Genomic DNA, 19,212 nt, shown 5'->3' with positions numbered 1-19,212 from the left:
AATATCAAAGGCTTGTGAAATTCATATGAAGAACAAATGAGGCTGCCTCACTCAACTAGAAATAACAGCAAATAAATCAGCTAGATTTCCAAGGATTAGGTTGAAGGTATTTTATATTTATTTTGTGAAATGTTAAGTAAAGTTCCTATTTACCCCTGGCAAAAATATACCACACATAGAGGCTTTCCCAGGATACTTTGAAATAAGAAAGAAAAAAGCTCAGTTCCTCATCCAGCACCAAGATACACACTTCACTTTGGCTTTGCTTTTCCTGTTTCAATATTAAATCTCCCTTACTCGTGTTGGAAAAGAAAAAAAAAGACAAGAAAAAAAAAGGCATTTTATTGTGGTTTATGTTGCTTTAGCTATCCAAAAGAAAGAACCAATATGGCTCAAAACAATTACCATCCTGTCAGCTAGTCACATCTGAAGGTACTCTGAAGTGTACAAAGTATGAAACCCAACAATTTGCTTGCCAAACTGTCTCGGCAAGAAGATACGTTCCTTACCCTTTGCTGTTGGTCTCCAAAAGAAGACTCCTTATGCCTCCCACTTTCTGTTACTGCATTGCAAGGTGGATAGCTCTTATGTCACCTAAAGCATCCTTTAATTTTCTGTGAAAATCTGGTATTCTCAAACAAAATTTCACTCGAAGGCATTCTACATTCTCCCAAAAGAGAGGCCTTAAAATGGAGTTTCTGCCTTCTCCCCACTGCCCGCCCCCCCCCCCCCCCCCCCAAGAAAATCTCCAAAATCTCCAGTAAATTCTGTATTTTCTGTAGAAACTCTCAACATGAGTTACACGCATGTGATTTTCTAGCCTGGATGACACATTAACTCCATCATGTAGCAAATATCTTCCCCAACTCTTCAGCTACTACAGTTTCAAGTGGAAACTAGAATCTATTGATTAAATTTACTTTACCGCATCCATGAAAAAATCTATCCATCTACTAAGTTTTTTGGGATCATCCCCTCACTGTTCAAACATAACCATGGAGATCTTCATGTCTAAAACTTAACAGAAAACATTCCCATGATCTATCTTCCTTTAACACAATGGATTGGAATTGATGCTAAAAGATGAAGTTACTCGCTGACTTATTTGCTCACATCTAGTCACCATGACCAAGCATCAGCTGCGACAAGATGTCTGACAAAGCACAAAGCTGAAGAGTAGTGCTGAAAAGAGCACCTTGCTCTGAAGAGTAAGTGTTAAGACTAAAACCTAGCTTGTGCAAAAAGGATGGAGAGAAAGTAGGATGGAAAGGCTGTGATTAGAACGGGGAAGCAGCAGTGCATGCAGTAACATGGAGAACTGCAGACGCACAGAACACAGTCTGCAGGTGAAAAGGACTAAGACGACAGCAGATGAAAAGACAACAGCAGGAACTAGACTTTGACCTGCTGTGGGTTGGAGAAACTGTGCTGGAGATGTTACAGGAAGTCAGAAAGAGGACTAAACACAGGAATAAGGAGCAAGAGAAATGGGAAACTCACAAGAAGCCAGGATGATGGGAAACAGATTTACAAGAAGAGTTTGTACTCCAGAGGGACAGATATGCTGAAGAACCTCATGAAAGTGTTATCAATTTGCAACGAGTAGTTGTGAAAGCTGTTTCAATAGCTGCATGCAGTAAGTAAGGTCTACAGACACACAAAAATGAAGTTCATTAACAAAAGAGCTTCAGGAAAAAATTATCACAACAATGCTACATAGGCAGCCTTTACTCTGACACTTTTCAACTTCTGAAAGCCAACCATAGCAACTTTATTAAGTTATTTTAAGGTCGTTCCTGCCATATTTTTAAGATTTTTTAAAAAACATATATTCTTCCTCACATACTATTTTACAATTAGCAAGAACAAAGAACTCTGGATGATTACAAGAAAAATTGTAATTAAAGATTGTGAAGGCAGGGATAGAAAAGATAACGGAATCTTAGTAGAGGAAGGTGTCCTATACGTATTTCATAAGTAGTGCCCCACAAAACAACCATCTCCACTCTGCAACTGAAGAGCAAAACCACAAAAGCTTAGAAGAAACAAATAAAATAATTCAGTCAAGCACCCAGAGAGCCTATCACCTGCAAACAATTAAAAAATCTGGATTTGGCTAAAGTAAGAAAAAAATTGACCTGAAGCTTGTTCCACAGCTAATCAAGCTACAAAACTGTCTGGATTCTCAAAGAACGCTGTTGTTGCAAATAATTTGAAACCTTGGTATTTAACTTTCTACCTTCAAAAATTTTACAGATCCAAGTTGAGAAAATTATCAGAACATGGGATGTTTTAAAGTGTGTTGCCATTAGCTTACAGCCACTAAACAGAACACCAAAAAAAAAAGCAAACTCATGAAATGAAGGGTGTTGGTTTTATACTGTAAAGTATCTTTGGGGAACAAAACCCCAAAACCTATGCAGTGATGAAGAGATAAATATTTGCGCAATTTTTAACAGCATGAATTAACACTTTAAAAATGGACAAAGTGTGAATAGCTCTAACTATCTAAATCTGCATATATACACGTTTCTTACCAGCTACTGGTACATCCAGTTTTGCTCGTTTCAATTCTGATATAGAATTTTGGAGCTGGTCTATTACAAAGTCATCTTCATAGAAGAAATCCTTGGCTAAAGACTCCTGCAGAAATTCTACAAGCCCTTCCATTTGTAATTTCATCAGGTGCTCTATGTAGGAAGGAAACATTATACATTAAAATGTATTGATTATGAACATTGGAAAATATACTTAAGACATTTAAGATGCTTTTGTTTCCAAAGTGGAATGAAAAACAATTAATTAAGCAGATAACAATTCTACACCACAAATCTATAAAATCTATTAAAAGTTCACTTGCAAATCAGCATGGAAATGCTTCCTACTTAACATTCTCTACTTAGGACAATGTTTTCCAAGAAGGTGCATCTTCAGAAAGCTAACTACAAGTCACTCTCCTTCAACCTTCTTATGTCGAACAGCTTCAGGTCTTTTATTTTTCAGCCTGCATCTTCAACTTGCAAACCACTGCTGTAGGTATGTACATCATCCCTCTTACTAGGAGCTTTGAAAAGCACTAAAACATTTTTAAAATTTCTTATTTATGGTATTCTCATTCACAACTGAATTAACTTCCAATGAAATTATGATGGCAGTTCACACTTCAGAACCACTGCTTCAGGCTCTTTGCTACTTCAATCAAATTCAGGTCATATTTTGAAAGTAATTTTACAGTTATCAGATTATTTTTCTTTCCCTTTTTACACAGCCGTAAGGCCATGTTTCCCATACAAACCTATTTGGCTTGCCAGGCTGTAACTGCATACCTATGTAGCTTCTTTAAGCATATGTATGCCATCAAAAGTTTCAGAATGTACAATTTGTATACAGAAACCATAAAAAGTGTTCTTGCATTGTAATAAAAATGCTTCACAACGGCACTTTGACTGGATAGCTACACCCCCAATGTTATTAAGGGTAGGCAAGAGACTGGAAGACAAATCAGAATCTGTCTTCTGCCACCTTCTCTGCCAGTCCTCTCATCTCTTCTCTGTTGCCGTAAGGTACCTTGATGTTTTGACCAGGGAAGAAGTTGCCACATACTTGCTAAGCAAGCAAGCCCGCATTCGGACTTTTTTCTCAGGTCTTCCCATCAAAAAAGTGGTGAATAAAAAACGTTTTCAAGTGGATGTCTATTTGTAAATAAAGAAGAGAAACCAAAATACTAAGCCGAATGACTTGCTTCTAAATGTTGAAGTACAATAATCACAAAAATAACGTTTTCCATTTTTCAAAGCAGTTTATGAAGTACCTAATGAACACACCCCAGTGAGACAGTGAGGTAGGATCACCACAGTTCAAGGAGGGTAAAAGCAAGCAAACTAAGACATCAGTTCTACAGGCTCCATGCAGACCTCTGAATTTATATAGAAATAAAATGACCCCACTAAGAAAGCCGAACTCCCAGAGTAAGACTCTAATAAACTTGAGCTACAAGGTATCATCTTCAGAAATGCTCAAGTATATTTAGAAGCCAACATCTATCCTTAAAAGCTTTTGGGATCCTTTGGAACTTAAGGTGCTAAGTCACTTTGGGGAAACAGGCATAGATGCTTTGGACAATTCTGCTCAAATCTCAACTTTTACTTCACCCAAAGGCAAGAGATGGAAGACAAGGGCATCCAGGCAGACAACAGAAATTCTGAATCTTAATCCCGTTCTTGGACAAACAGCAATGTAAAGAGAAACATACATGGGTGGTGACTCATTGCCAAGTTGTTTGCTGATAAAGAGTTTCAGGTGGGGATTCTTTGTGTGCTGTTTTTGGTTAATTTAAATCCTGTAGGGGTTAAAAAGCCATTTCCAAACCGTGGAACTACAACATTTTCCCCCCATTGTTTAATCAGCAATAAAGCTCACTTCATGTCAATGCTTAAATAACTTTCTTACAGTAATAAATATTTTTCTTTGGAAATCACATGGTATTGGATCTGGCTGAGATGGAGTTAATTTTCCCCCCAGCAGCCCTCATAGTGCCTGCCGTGCTTGGTTTTGGTAGCTGGAGAGGTGCTGATAACACAGAGGTGCTTTGGCCTCTGGGCGCAGCACTCCACAGCACCAAGGCTGTCTCTCCAACATTCCCCCTGCACCTCACCCAGCAGGCTGGGGTGGGCAGGAGGCTGGCAGGGGACACAGCCAGGACAGCTGACCCAAACTGACCAAAGAGACATTCCATACCATATGACGGCTGCTCGGCAACAAAAACTAAGAGAAAGGAGGAGTGGGGGGCATTTGTTATTATGATGTTTATCTTCTGGAGTAACCAATATGTGTACTGAAACCCTGTTTCAAGTGGCTGGACATCACCTGCTGATGGGAAGTTGAGAATAAATCTTTTGTTTTCCTTTGCTTCCATACACAGCTTTTGCTTTATTAAACTGTGTTTATCTTGACCCATGAGGAGGTTTTTTCCATCTTACTTTTCTCCATGCCCTGTCCAGCTGAGGAGGGCTGTGATAGAGCAGCTTGGTGGGCACCTGTCATCCAACCAAGACCAACCCACCACACACCCACATTAATAAAGCAAAGATTTTGATCTTTTTGTGCATAGGAAGGAAAAACACCCATCAGAAATAGGATACAAAATTTTTTACACAAAGTCAAGCTACACAAAACAGGAACCAAAACAGCTAAATAACTGTTTAGCATTCAAATGTTTGAGAGATTTCTTACTTCTGTGCAGTTTCAGAATTGTGTAAGACATAGCAGTGAGAATCCGCTCTCCTTCAAGTATGTAGATATCCCATATCCTGAGGCTTAATGTAAAAGGAGTCTGCAATGATAGAATCAGACAACACTGAAAGAGGCTGTCCCAAGTCACAATTACAAACAGAAACAGAAAATGAAAAACATACTCACACGATCAAGAAAACACTGGAAAAACCACTTTGTTGTGTAAAAGCTAGTGGACATATCCTGGGAGTCCTGTAAAAAATGCAGAAGTTTAAAAATACAAAAATGAAGTAATGTTTTGGGTTGTCCATGAAAAAACATTTTCACCTTGAGGCCAACATACCAAATATTCTCCATAAATAATTGATTTAACTACAGGAAACAATGTTACCTCAATCCAACGAATACAATTTGTGTCTTTTACAGTTTTTCTTCATCAACTTCATCACCTGAAGAATCTGCATTCGGAGATGCAGAGGTTATTATACCTCCATCTTATTTGTGGGTCAGAGGTAGCAGAAGATTAAATATTTTCCCAAGAAAATAAATCAATATTCTGGAGCAACCAAAGTTCAGGCACTGGGTCTATTTAGTCTTTTATTTTTCTATAGCAAGGCTGCCAATTCATGCCAAAGGTTGCAAAGATTTTGTGACAAGAATACCTACCTATAGAAACTAGCCTAAACCAATCAAATTCTTCAAACACAGGACCTCAAAACAGCACTTAACATTCATAAGGTATTAGATTCCTTAATTAAGGGGCCCAATTTCCCCCAGAGCATAGATGGTCCAGCTGGTACGCCACGCCATTTGAAGATGGCTAAAGTTTCATTGCAGTTTCATGGAGCTCTTCAAAGTTCTTTGCAATTAGAGGAAAGCCAAAGCAAAAGCTGAAAAGTTAAGAAATTCTGAATTTTAACTTTGGGATAACACCATATGCTAAGCTTGCCACATTCAGCTTTTCAAAAATTTCAAATATACAAACCCTGAATAAGGAATGGACCAAATCCTTCTGGTTTGTCTGCAGGCTTTACCTTCATCTTTCAGCCAGATAAAATGGGCTTATCTTAGTGATACATTCACAATAAGAAATGAGGAAAAATAATTCTTAATTATTTTGAGAATATTTTAAAAAAGCAGACAGAAGAAAAAACACCTTGAGTTTTTTCTAACCTGTAAGAATGGCCATCAGCCTACTGAAACAAAGAAATAAAGGATGATGCCTTTCCCTGATAAAAAACCCCAAAACTTACTGCTATTGAATTTTATGCCACTAAACTAATTCACACAAAACCAGAACTAAGTTCCAATTTAAAACTGAAAAAAATATATACTGCATATACACAGAGAGAGTGAATGCACTTTTTTGGAACTTTCTCTTTCAAATGACCCAATGTAGGGGTGGGGGGGATGACAGATACACACCCCCCACCCCCCAGTTCTTGATTATTAAATGCAGTAATGATAGGTCTATAAGCACTATACAGAAGTTAATAATATGCCACGCTCAGGTTGTATCCCTTCAACCATGTATAATTATTTTTGGATTTTTAGAAAGTATAAGCGTCTTTTACCATTTACTGTTAAAAACAACCAAACTTCTTGGAATTGTTCTATATTTTGTTTCTGAAATGTGACAACCTCAAAGATGAGAATAAGACTATATTTCTAAACAAGAATCATCATCTTGCATGTACTGTAAAAACTTAATCCACAACTTTCATTTCAGAGTCAAGGTAGTTACAGAACTGGTCTTGATTTTTTATTATTATTTTTTTTAATATGACAAGATCATCTTGCATGACTAATTTTGATTTGGTCTTTTAAAAGAAGAGTGTATTTTTCTAACCGGATCTGCCTAATTCCATGTTATGAGCAGGCCTTACAGCACGTTGTTAAAAAAGAAGTCATTAAATTCTATTTTATAATACAACCGGCACACATTAGATACAATTCATCATTGCCAAGGTGTTAGTCTGCTAAAAGAAAAGACAACAGTCTTTTCTTTTTCCAAGAAGAAAAATATACTAAACAGAAAATAATACAGTCCTGGGAAGGTAAAGTTTGTAAGCAGCTATCACTCTTTGAAGATGTTGCTGCAACGGAGTATCTCTCACTCTACCTTTTAAGACTTGGAGATGGATTCTACCAGAACCAATGTGAATGTAAAAAAAAATTCTTGATGACTACTGGAAAAGCGTTTTTCTCCCGTTAGAAAAATAATTTGTTCCTTAGAATAAATACAGCCAATATTAGCAAAAAAACCCACAAACAAAACAAAAACCCAAATGCCCACACGTTATTTCCTATTTAAGAGCAACAGAGGTAACACTCAAGATTTAGCTCTGTGAAAATACTACTGAGCACATGCAAATTTTAAAAGGACCATTAACTCCTGTTATAAAGGTTAGTTTTTAATCAGAGATTAAAACTGCTTCATTGCAGTCACCTCTGTCCAGAGATGAACCACAAAGCTCTACACAGAATAATTTCTTGATGAAAATGTTTTAACATCAGCTTGCTATACAGCAGTTTGCACTTGGTAGAAGGACCACATTACTTCCTTAGCTCAGAGGTCAAAAGTGAGACAGACACCCAATTTAATTACTTTGGATCCAATTTTATCATAACTGTTGAGGTGCACCATAATTTTGTCTATAATGAAAACAACATTATGCCTCAGAGTTTTGCATTTTCTTCTGAAGTTTGAGGTCCTCTTACCCTAATGGGTTAACCTGAACTGAAACAAGGTAGCAAGCTGTAAATTAGTATTGCTTTTATTGTGATATAAATACTTACCAAATGCTGCTTAAGTTTGGACAAAAATTTTTTCAGTATTTTGTCATGATGTTCTTGAAACCTCAAGAGTTTTGGAAAACCAGGAATAAAAAAACCTAAGAAAACAAGTCGACCATGTAACAGGTGTAAGTACTATAAAAATGACATTAAAAAAGGCATTCAGAGCTCTGAGAATACTACCCTTCTATAAGACCACTAGATCTGAACAGATATTCATAGCAATTTTACAACGTCCACATATGGATACGCACACACTCCTGCCTAAATGACTACAGCAACACATCAATACATTTCCTTAGTGACTATTATTTGATTAATAATGGTAGATGACAGCAGATCTATCAGTCCTACATTAGTCTACCCACTATGAGATCATGGGGAACCCAAATTTATAATTATTCCTTAAAAAACAAAACAAAACAAAAAACCACAACCTACACCAATAAAAACTTTTTTAAAAGCAAAAAGACATTAAGTCAGGATTATGCCCTGCAAATTCATCAGAGAAGGGCAAACAGCATAGGCAGCTCCTAGAACTGTCTGCACAGAAGAAAAGACCATAAAAAAAAAGACAAGAAGGATATTCTATTAAGACAAATATCATAAAAATAAAGTAAGGATTGTGAGCTCACACAATTGAAACTAAGGACATATAAAGAATCTTGAGTACTTTTAGTGATCATACACTGGAAAAGGCAGGCACTAAGATCCCCTTCCAACAGCGTTACCAACAGAGTTAAAAAAAGGCTCAGTGCAAACACATAATACCAGCCAAGAAATCTGAAATGTAAAGGAAAGCTAGCACAGCTACACAGCAGGAAAAGAAGCCATTCAAAGAAGTTCCTTCAAAAAGCTGAAGCTGTGTTCAGATCAGAAAAACAGAGATGATCAAACCTTGGCAGCATAAAAATGTGAAAAACCAAGCCTCCCCCCAAAAAACCCAACTTACAAAGATATAAAAAAAAATATTAACAGACCTATTTTCAAACACCTTGGAAGCAGAAAGCCTGACAGAGAATTTGTAGGTTCAACAGTTTGTGAAGATTTCTAGAAGTGCTCAGAGAAGGGGAAGTCAATACTAAAAACAAGTTAAATTTTTGCATAGAAGACAATGGGGAGGATCCCAAGTCAGAACCCTAAACAGCTCTGAAAGAAATCAAAGATGAACCAGCTGAAACATGGATTCTATGAAACCTCTTGCTTAAAATATCAAGAGTCTGTAAGCTGGCTGATGTGATGTCAGCTTTTCTTAAACCAGTTTTCAGTCCAATATCTGTCCAATGTTCAGGCTAATACTCTGAGAAGAAACCGACAGAAACCATAATATAGAAAGTCGGGGTAACTGGACGTCCAGATGGATGCAATGCAGAGAAGAATCAACATGATTTTTACAGAGAGAGGTCACATCTCCTAATCTACTGAATTTCCTTGAAGAAATCACAAACATGTAGGCAGTAAGAACAGTTAATATTGAATATCTGACTTTCCAAAGGTACTTAATAGGTTCTATCATTTAAGTAGCTTCATCTCTTCAGTCCATCTCCTAAAACAGCTAATACAACGAGTTAAAAGATAGCAAAATAATAATTAAAAAAAGACAAAAAGGCTTCAACCATGAAGCTGCATAGGAGTCTGTGCTGGGACCTAAGCTATTTGGCATGTGCTATGTGTCCACACTGTGAACAGTCAAGCCCTAGCCATCATAACAGAGTTTTGAAAAGTATGGAAAAGGCAAGAAGTCACAGAAATTATCAAAATATACAACCCACTTCTGTGTCAAGGACAGACAGAAACACTGCTTCTGATCAGTCTGCAGTAAAGAAACAGCTGAGGGGAAGGTACCACCAAGTGCCCGTGATGATCAGATTACGAGCATTCACTGTCTCATCTAAAGCAAGATCTGGAGAGCATCATCAAGAAACCATCATGTGACAGAGACAAAACAAAAATCGAAGGAAACAATCCATAGCCAATCACAATGAATTATCTAAGGAAGAAAAGTCTACCAGAGCCTATTAAAGGCAAAACAAATTTCTATCTCCAGAAATTCTTTCAGCCTCTAATACATTTTCCAGGAAGCATGGATCTTTGGTTGCCTTATTCTCAGACACTTCTCTGAGCATCTGTTGCTCATCACTATCAGAGACAGGACACTGGGTTAAAAAGGTCTAGTACAGCTATATTGTTAGAATTAAAAAAGTCTACAAAAAACCCCAAGAAGCTTTACTTGTAAATGATAGGCAGTATGAAAACTGGAATGCATGGACCCAGAGAACACGTGTCACTTTAAGTTACTATTTTAAGTCCCAAACAAAAAATAAAACTCTTTCTAGTTACAAATTATGTAATTCAGTGCATGGTCACTAAGCTGCAAGATTTACCATCTCGGATTCACACAGGTTTAGTATCTCATGGATACAAATGCACATTTTATCATACTTAAATGTCAGGTTGCATATTAGGTATTTTACTAATACAGGCCAAGTGTCTGGGTTTTTTCTTAATGTAAACAGTGAATGACTACATCAAAGCTAATTAGTCATCCTTAACAACATCGAAAAGGTGCTTCTTCCATGGAAAGTTGCTCATGCAATTTATATACACCAACTCATTATCTTGAATTTTTAAATTATAGAAAGACCAATGGAAAGAGTTTTCAAAAACCTAGATAATTTTCAGGGTCAGATACATGTATTTTATTGTTTAGTGACTTCCTATCATCCACGTAATATGAAATATAAGACAGGCCAAATTAATCCCTTGAAATCAAGGCGTGTTTTGCTTGACATTAGTCTGGCTATGTATCTGAGAGATGAGCTGCACTCAAAAAACATTCCAGGTTTCCAGATCATAGACAGAACAGAAAACCAGACAAAACTCCTTGTCTGTGGGGAGGAACTTTTAACCATCCTACTCTCATCAATATGATTTTGATTGAATTACTCAGCCCGCCCCTATAATTTCCATAGAGAGATGCTTATTTCAGAGAACTGTCTGATGGACAGTGGCATCAAGTGTAATTATAAAAGTTTTCCCTCATGAATATTGGCAATTTAGATTTGAAGTTTAGGCTTTAAAGAGTTGTCTAACAGGGCTTGAAACTACTTTCCCCAAATAACACACAAAAAGTGCAAACCGTTATATGACATCAGTTAGTCAGTTTTTAAGTTTCCCTTCCAGAATCTACAGCGATATTTAAAGCGATGCTGCACTGTGACACAAACCCATTTAAAACATAAACATTCTAAGAATCATAGGAAATCTAGGCTGGAAGGGATTTCTGGAGATTACCTGATCCAACCTCCTGAAAGCAGGACCTTAGATTAGGTTAGTAACATTTAATAAATGATAAATTGGCAACATATCTATAGATGCAAGCTTCCTTAACAGACGTTGCCAAGACAGTTTCAACGTGTGTATAAACCTGTGGCACAACGGCTTGTATGCCCTGTGGAGGAACTCATCAAACCTTGGGTTACTTGAAGCTCCCTCCTTCCCTCTCTAATCACTTGAGAGGTGCATGCCCTGTAACTTTGGGTAGAAAGGAGAAGGAAAGGAATGAAGGAGGGAGAGAGGAAGGTCTGAATGGGGTATTCAATGTGAGTTACACAGGCAGTGTGCTGACTCTCATACATACACAAGTGACACATCTGCCCTCCACCTCCAGCTATCGGATGAACCCTCTGGTTTATCACAGCAAGTTCAAATGACGACTACAAAAATCCTGAGAAATTAGTGTTAAGAGTTCTCCATTAGCATCACATTCCAAGGTTAGGAGTCTTTCCTGTTTTAAAATAAGGTGACATGGACAAAACACTAAGGCATAAAATCTGAAAAAAGTTTTAAAATCCTGTTTTAACAGTCTATGGCATCTTAAAAAGGCAACTACACCTATGCAAACCTCCCACATATCAAAACCAGATCAGCAGATTTGGTATAAAATGAGTTGACCTAGACTTACCCAAACAGCTAAAACATTCTACGACCTCTGACAAGCTCAACATTCTACACAGTTGTATTTGCACAGCTCCTTACTATTATTATTACATGTATAGATTTTTAAAAGATGTTTTTAGTCTGTGTTATCAGTGTATAAAGCTCCAAGCAAGTCTTTGACACTTGATAAATTAAAAATGTCACTTATGACAGTGATCCTCAGGTCAGATTGTGGTGTGGTGTTTTTTGTTGTTGTTGTTGTTGGGGGGGGGGGTGTGTGTGTTTGTTTTTTGTTGTTTTTTTTTCCTTAAGGCAATAGCTTTGAAGAAGTATAAACAGAAAAATAACCAACTGCACTTCGTTCTGGGGGTGGAGAACATCCAGGTACACTGAGAAACCTGAGAAGGAAGGTATCACAGTATGAGAAAGTCTCAAACAGGGAAAAGGAGCTAGGGTTTATTGGAAATCTGGTAAAAAAGCCCAAGTTCTCGATAGTATTTACTTTTTCAGGCTTCCAAGAACTACAGCTTTTCTGAATCACGACATCACTAACATCTACAAAAGATGCTGGAATTCCTGGAGTTGTTCCATACCAATAACCATGGAATATGCATAGATCATAGTAAATTTGGCACTGAAAGAGAGAACTACCAATAACATCAAAGTAACAAGACTATGACAGCAGGAAATGCTGTGCAAGGCAGAGATAAAACCAAGAAATCCAAAGTTAATGCCTAGATACAAGTCCAGTTTTTACTACAGATTCCTGTCTGGCCAAATGGCAGCACAGCCACGCTGTTAATTAACACACTCTGTGTTAGGTTTCCACTACTATTCTATTGCTATATAGATGTCTACATAACCAGTTTCCAATTGGTTACATACCCTGAGAGATTAAGAAGAAAGGAAACTATCTGATTTTTATTAAGAACTATTTGAAAGATATCACATATAAAAACAATTACTTACCATCATGGGTGAAAGCTCCGGTAACATCCAACAGCCCCCCAGTATAAAGCCCCTGTTATGTCTTATTTTGACTATACAGTCAGAACAGCATAATTCCATTTTCAAACAATTTACAACTTAAATAGGGCAAGTTAAAACCTAATATACACTAAGTGACATGAAATTCCATACCATGCATAGCATGCTTTGGACCAGAGAGAAGTTTCACCAAGGCCCAGAAGGCATCTTCTTCATTCATGTACATAAGCAGTAAAGCCGTGATCTGGCTCATTCCCTGACAGTATCCAACTTCCTGAAAAACAGACAGTGGAAAAATATTAAAATAGTGAAAACAAACATCTCATAACCATGAGGTCTTAGATTTATCTTGAGCTAGTGGAGGAAAGAGGATGCCTATCTTGATGGTGTAAGCTCCCTAATTATGGCACCACCAAACACACTTTAACATTTAAACATTTAAAACACTGATGGATAGAAAGCATGATGCACAACCCTCCAACTGAAAAGTAAACTGGAATTCTTGATTGTTCATTAGAACTCTATACTGATGCACAAAAGCCTTGTCAGCACTCCTAATTTCAAGTAACAGTATCATCTTATTCTCTGAATGGATGTGTTTTCCATTTACTTATAATTTGGGGTTTTGGAGGGAGAAGGGGGTTTGGCTTTGGTTTGCTTTACAATCAGAGCATCATCTGATAAAGACAGGACTTTTCAAGAATGACCTATATCTATAAACTTGCTCAAGTTTAGCAGCCCATAGCGAGCAGATGTAATAAACTCAAAGAAAAAAATGTTATTGTTCCAAAACTGAACTTCAGTATTTCCTCTGCTGTTCATTTTGACTTTTATAGCAGGAACCAACTGCCACAATCATTTAGCTGCTCAGACAACCCCACTGAAAGTACTTGTGAGGACAATGACTTCAATAATTAAGTCATCTAATTTTTTTCAGGTTTACAGGTTCTTAGCTTTAGAGATAAAACCAAAGCATAAGAACTGCTATACATTGTTGCGTTTTTCCTCTTAGTGTAAGTGCAAAATAAAAGCCTCACTGCATTGTTCCCATCATTCCACTTTAACAGTTGATTTTAAGCAAAATTTTTCATGTAACTTGAAAATATTAGTTCAATATTCTACAGGAAATACATAAAGGTCCTTCTTGAGTTTTACTTCTCAGTGTGTCATGGCTGCCTATAGAAAAAAAACCAACTTAAGACAACATAACAAGTGAGAGAGAACAAATTCCAGCAATGTAAGTTCTTTTATGGCCCAACAGCTGTGAGGAGACAGAAACTGAAATAGGACAGAAAGGTTACATTTCCTAGAACTTTCAGAAATGAAATAAAGATGTATTTATAATTACGGTAACTGCTTAATTTCACTTTCTTCTTCTTTACATATTTTTACACTGAATTCTAGGGAGCTGCTGAAAGATATAAAATGAAAGATGTACAAAAGTGATCACAACGGGCATAAGGAATGAGGGGACAGTGCATTAAAACCACAGCTAAATGTGGACATGATAGCATTTCAGTGTCTTCTATTTTTAGCATGTAGCCAAAAGACATCACAAAATCCCGAAGTTTCTAACTCTTATGCTATAGTCTGAGAACTCCATTCTACTAAATCCTCACCAAGGACTGCAGCCAAGACAGAGGTCTTAAGTAAAGAAGATGCAACCTTAAAACCATTTTTCATTTGTTACAGTCCTCCAGTTTATAAAAATATGCCTGTTTACAAGCATCGTTCTGCAGTGTGTTTTCTTTCCAATCACCCAAATGAATGGGAGGCATATAATATAATGGGGGGAAAATATCAGTAGTATAAAACTCTAGCACAGCAAAACTTCATTACTCTTATTGGACAATAAGTTGAACATATAATTGGACAATTTCAGTTGAACACTATGCACAGTTCAGTCTGTCCAATAAGATACACATAATCAAGATGCTTTAACTTCAGCTCAAAACATGTCAACAAACATTTCTATGTACTCCCAAAGGCCTCTGAAATGTTTGGGTTTTTTTAGGGAGAGAAGATACAGAATTGCAAGTTATTATCTTATGGCACATTCAGAGAAACTGTATTTAAGAGTGAGGGTACACAACTTACCGTATTATATATGGAATAAGCAGCTAAAACATGGAATAAAGATTGTTGCCTGGAGAAATAAGAATAGAAAAGGAAAACACTATAATATCATCTTTTGGAAAAACAGAAAAAAACATAAAAGTAGTGAGCTATGTTTTGGAAACCTGTTTCCCCAGTGTAATTTGTCTAGCACTAAAGAACAGGATAAACCACACTTTACAGTGGTAAGCGCTTTTGATTTCAAGCCAACATTGTATTTAGCATGTTTCTGATGTTTTACATGTTGAAAGGTTTCAAAAAATACCAATAATACTTTGAGAAGGCAATGGTGTCATATCATTGCTTTTACAGACAGGTACAGTGAAACATAGGATGGGCTACATTTCAAACACCGATTTACTCTGAATGCCGAGCTTTAAACAACCCCAGACCCGATTCCTGTGCTTGCAGAACACCAACAGCTATTATTAATTTCAAACAGAGGTGTAGAAGAGTTGGAATACAGAAAGCAGCCACAAAGGTGTCTTAATCTTGGCACACAAATTAAAAGCCATTTTAGTGACTGCTACTGTCAGACTGAAGAAAAACAATACCAACCAAGACTCGGCATTAACCTATGCTCAGTCCTCCAGAGCATGCTGATCTCCATGTACTTCAGAGTTAAAATTACAGGCAGCTTTGTATAGGCCCTTTGCTTTCCATAAAAACAGTCTAACTTGTGAAAGTAGTAAGGCCAAAAAACCACACCCCCCCCAAAACAACCCAACCAAAGCAAAACTCAAATGGGGGATATCAAAGTAATGGTGGAGAGGTCTCATAATGGATTTTTAAACTCACGCTTACTTCCTGTGGTTTGTTCAGGAGAGAATTTGGAAATCTGAATGCCTACTTTCATCTACAACTAAAACTGCTAAAATTTAAGTGCTGAGTTTTGCATACCGTCATTTTTCTGTCCAGTGAAATTCCCTCTGCCTGCCACTAATCAAATATATAAAATAGATATGAACCGGTTAAAAAAAGAAAGCATAAGCAAAAAGCTGTGCATTTTCTATTGGGAAGAGGATGCATACTTGGGGAATTTTACCGAAATATCTAGATTATGGCATTTTTGTTTGCCCTCTTGCCAACTAAAGCTTAGCCATTCTTCAGTAGACACAAAGTGTAACCTAAAGAACTAGATATTAAGCTGTCCTATTTTACAAGGACAAACTACAAGGTCCCAAATGTACACAGGAACCTTTTATATCCTCAGCTGACCATATGAAACTGAACGTAAGAGCTCAATCTCATTCACAGTGAGATACATAAAATAATGGTAATTTTAGTACTATTTATACTAGATGATACCACTAAAGACCCATAAAAGAATGAACCCTCAAAGACATACAGCCTACTTAAAAGTCAAACAATCTATTGATTTACCCAGGGGACTTCTATTTCATTGCTATGTGAAACGATTTCTGAATTTTTCATTGAGGCATCACTGGAATTGCATAATATATGTACAGTAATTCCAAGATCTATTCCAAGTGTGAAATTGCTTTATGCAGCCAAAGGCTTTCCTGTGGACTCTGAGGGCACGCTTACAACACAGCTACAGGGACTGGAGCTGGCTCTGCTTGTGTTAACCCCAAACCAAAGAGGTAGTGAGCTTCTGCTAACATCTAAAACGTGCATAAAAACTAAGGCCCAGAAGCAACACAGTCATTTTTGCATGGCACTGTGTCAGTACTACTGAGAGGCAAGGCACATCGGCTCAAGTACAGATAGCACTGAACAAATGTATCTAAACTACAGTGGTCGCACAGAATAGCTCTCAGCTTGGGAATTTCTGCTTTGTACTCCCACCCTGTGTTACAGCCACCAGAGACATTCCCCATATTTAGAATCTGTCCACAAAATCCTAGAATAATGTGATAATAAACAGGCATTTTCTTATAAAGTCAACAGCTCTTTGAGTATCACTTTTTGAAAATAGCAGACTACTGTAGAATCTGCCTTGGAAAGAAAAGGAGATTAAAAACTGAACTAATACAACCACAGAAGGGAAAAAAATACCCTCTTCATCTCAGCAGGGTGCTGATGCTGCAAGCTAGCAACAATACTGATGTTTGTATTGCCATTTATTTCACTATAAAGCATTTTTAAAGATGACAGCTGCCATTCCTCATTCAATGACAGTAAAAAAACCCACCCAAAACCCCACAATATTTTGAAGAAATCCAAAAGCCTGCATCTGTCAATAATTAAATGCTCACATATAAAATACTGCTTTATTTGGTTCTGAATTAGATACTAGAAGAAGAGAAATATAAAATCCAAAGGAAGGCTAAAATCTCCGGGAAGATAAAAGCTATTAGAGATGCAAAAAGTTATTTTGTTTTTGAAAATACACAGTTAAATAAAGTTATTGTGTAATAAATCTTAATTTATTAGCTTGCAATTCCCATGCTTTTGTTTTTACAGCATCTGAGACACTTTTCATTAAGTCTGAAACACAATGAGAACAGTTTAGAAATGGTTTTCTTGGAATGCTACTGATCACCTCATCGTGAGGGAAAACTAGCTGGTTGCGAGTGGCCATCTATCTGGTTTTGCAGTACTAACGGTAATGACATCAATGCACACAGACAATCCTCTTTGAAAGTTTGGAGCTTACATGCAATATGCTTGACTAGGTCAAAGAGGCTGGAGGCAGACTGGAAGCCAGTTTTCAGACAAGCAAAACAAAACCTTTTAATTTACTTACTTAACACCATATCTGTCTCGAAACATGATATGATCTCTGTATGTTCGGTTTACATCAAGATCAATTTGCCTAATATCTGGTGAAGACCCTCTCGCTTGACACTTCAATTTCTGGGAAAAACAGTAAGTAACAGAAATTAACTTTAAAACAGTGAACTCTAAAATAGCAGAAACCTGCCTGCCTGTTTACCTACATTGAAGTACTTGCCATCTCATGATTTAAAACACTTAATACAGAGTAGCAACTCACAACATAACAATTTTAACTTCCAAAACGCCTGCGTACATATATAAATTCTATAGGAGCCAAACACATTCACACGTCATAGATGTAAAAACATCGATCCCATAACACACATTTCTGACACACATTCACTACCCATATTCAAGGCTATGTTACAGCATTTCAAATTTCTAATTGCCATTTCTCGGGTAGGTATATCACTGGAGAAAGACAGAACGTGAATTTTACTACTCTGGAAAAATAACCTAAGATGCAAATGCTCCAGACTGGACTTTCAGCAAATGATTTAGTGTGGTTTTCATACTTTTCCTACCTTTTTCTCTAAGCAGAAGTAATAGCTACATAGCTGACAGTTACTATCTAGGCACAGATCATAGATATTTCTATAGTCATTTCCTCCATCTTTCTGTTCTAATCTAATTTAGTTGTAGCATACCTCTACTTTAGTGCTTGATTTAATGTTTTATAATTAAATTCAATTTTGTAATTGAATACTTAGGAAGCCTGCACAAGTTAGATTACCACCTTATTTTTTGCACTTACAATAATTTTCTCTTGACATTAGTTCATACATTCTCACTTCTGTCCCTAAAATTTGAGTTTGTAAGATGTTTGCAAGACATTTCTAACTGCAAAACCACAGCTAACAACAAAAGCTTAATAAAGCCTGTAGTCTTAGTATCAGAATTCTTTTAATTAAGTGGAAATTCTACAAACTTACATTATAGAAGTCTTTCATTTCTTCTTTCATTTTAGGGACGTCAAGTAGTAAAGACCAGACTTGCCCTCTGAACTGCAGTGGGATGCCTTTGTAAATTCTTCTATGAAACTATAAAAAAGAAAATATACATCTAGTACATGTTCTGAATGTTCTGAACAGAAGGAACAGCGACACACAACACGCTAAAGAAAAAAAAGCAATTATATCAGTTGCCCTTGCAAAGGGATGACCTGCTGGGGACAAAGTGTTCCAGTGTCTTTTGAGGGACTGAAAGTGTCCAGTGATGCCATCTGAGACCCCTGTTGACAGAATCAGCAGAGGCAGAGGGAACATGATGGGCACACAGGCCAAAGCAGTGCTCTGTGGGCTTACAAGCCAGGATCTCAGCATGTAGGAAGGCCTATTAAAATTGTATCATCTCTGGTGAGCAGCACTTATTCTACAAATACTGTAAAGACTACTCCAGATT

The 19,212-nt window shown here is 37.0% G+C and overlaps 1 protein-coding gene across 3 annotated transcripts in view; it reads right to left on the bottom strand.

Moving 5' to 3' along the window:
- Positions 1-19,212, bottom strand: part of USP6NL (USP6 N-terminal like) — a 131,439-nt gene that overhangs the window by 14,288 nt on the left and 97,939 nt on the right. For all 3 annotated transcript variants that reach the window (XM_037388808.1, XM_037388810.1, XM_037388809.1), the window contains 8 exons: positions 18,744-18,851; positions 17,780-17,889; positions 15,052-15,100; positions 13,108-13,228; positions 8,032-8,126; positions 5,419-5,484; positions 5,233-5,332; positions 2,538-2,690 (listed from right to left, as the gene is read on the bottom strand). In XM_037388808.1, coding sequence (XP_037244705.1) covers positions 2,538-2,690; positions 5,233-5,332; positions 5,419-5,484; positions 8,032-8,126; positions 13,108-13,228; positions 15,052-15,100; positions 17,780-17,889; positions 18,744-18,851 — 802 coding nt within the window. The remainder of the gene's footprint in view (positions 1-2,537; positions 2,691-5,232; positions 5,333-5,418; positions 5,485-8,031; positions 8,127-13,107; positions 13,229-15,051; positions 15,101-17,779; positions 17,890-18,743; positions 18,852-19,212) is intronic.

Source organism: Falco rusticolus, chromosome 5 (assembly GCF_015220075.1).
Source record: "Falco rusticolus isolate bFalRus1 chromosome 5, bFalRus1.pri, whole genome shotgun sequence".
NCBI lineage: Eukaryota > Metazoa > Chordata > Aves > Falconiformes > Falconidae > Falco > Falco rusticolus.
Note: the sequence above shows the minus strand (reverse complement) of the source record. Positions and strands in the feature narration are given on the sequence as shown.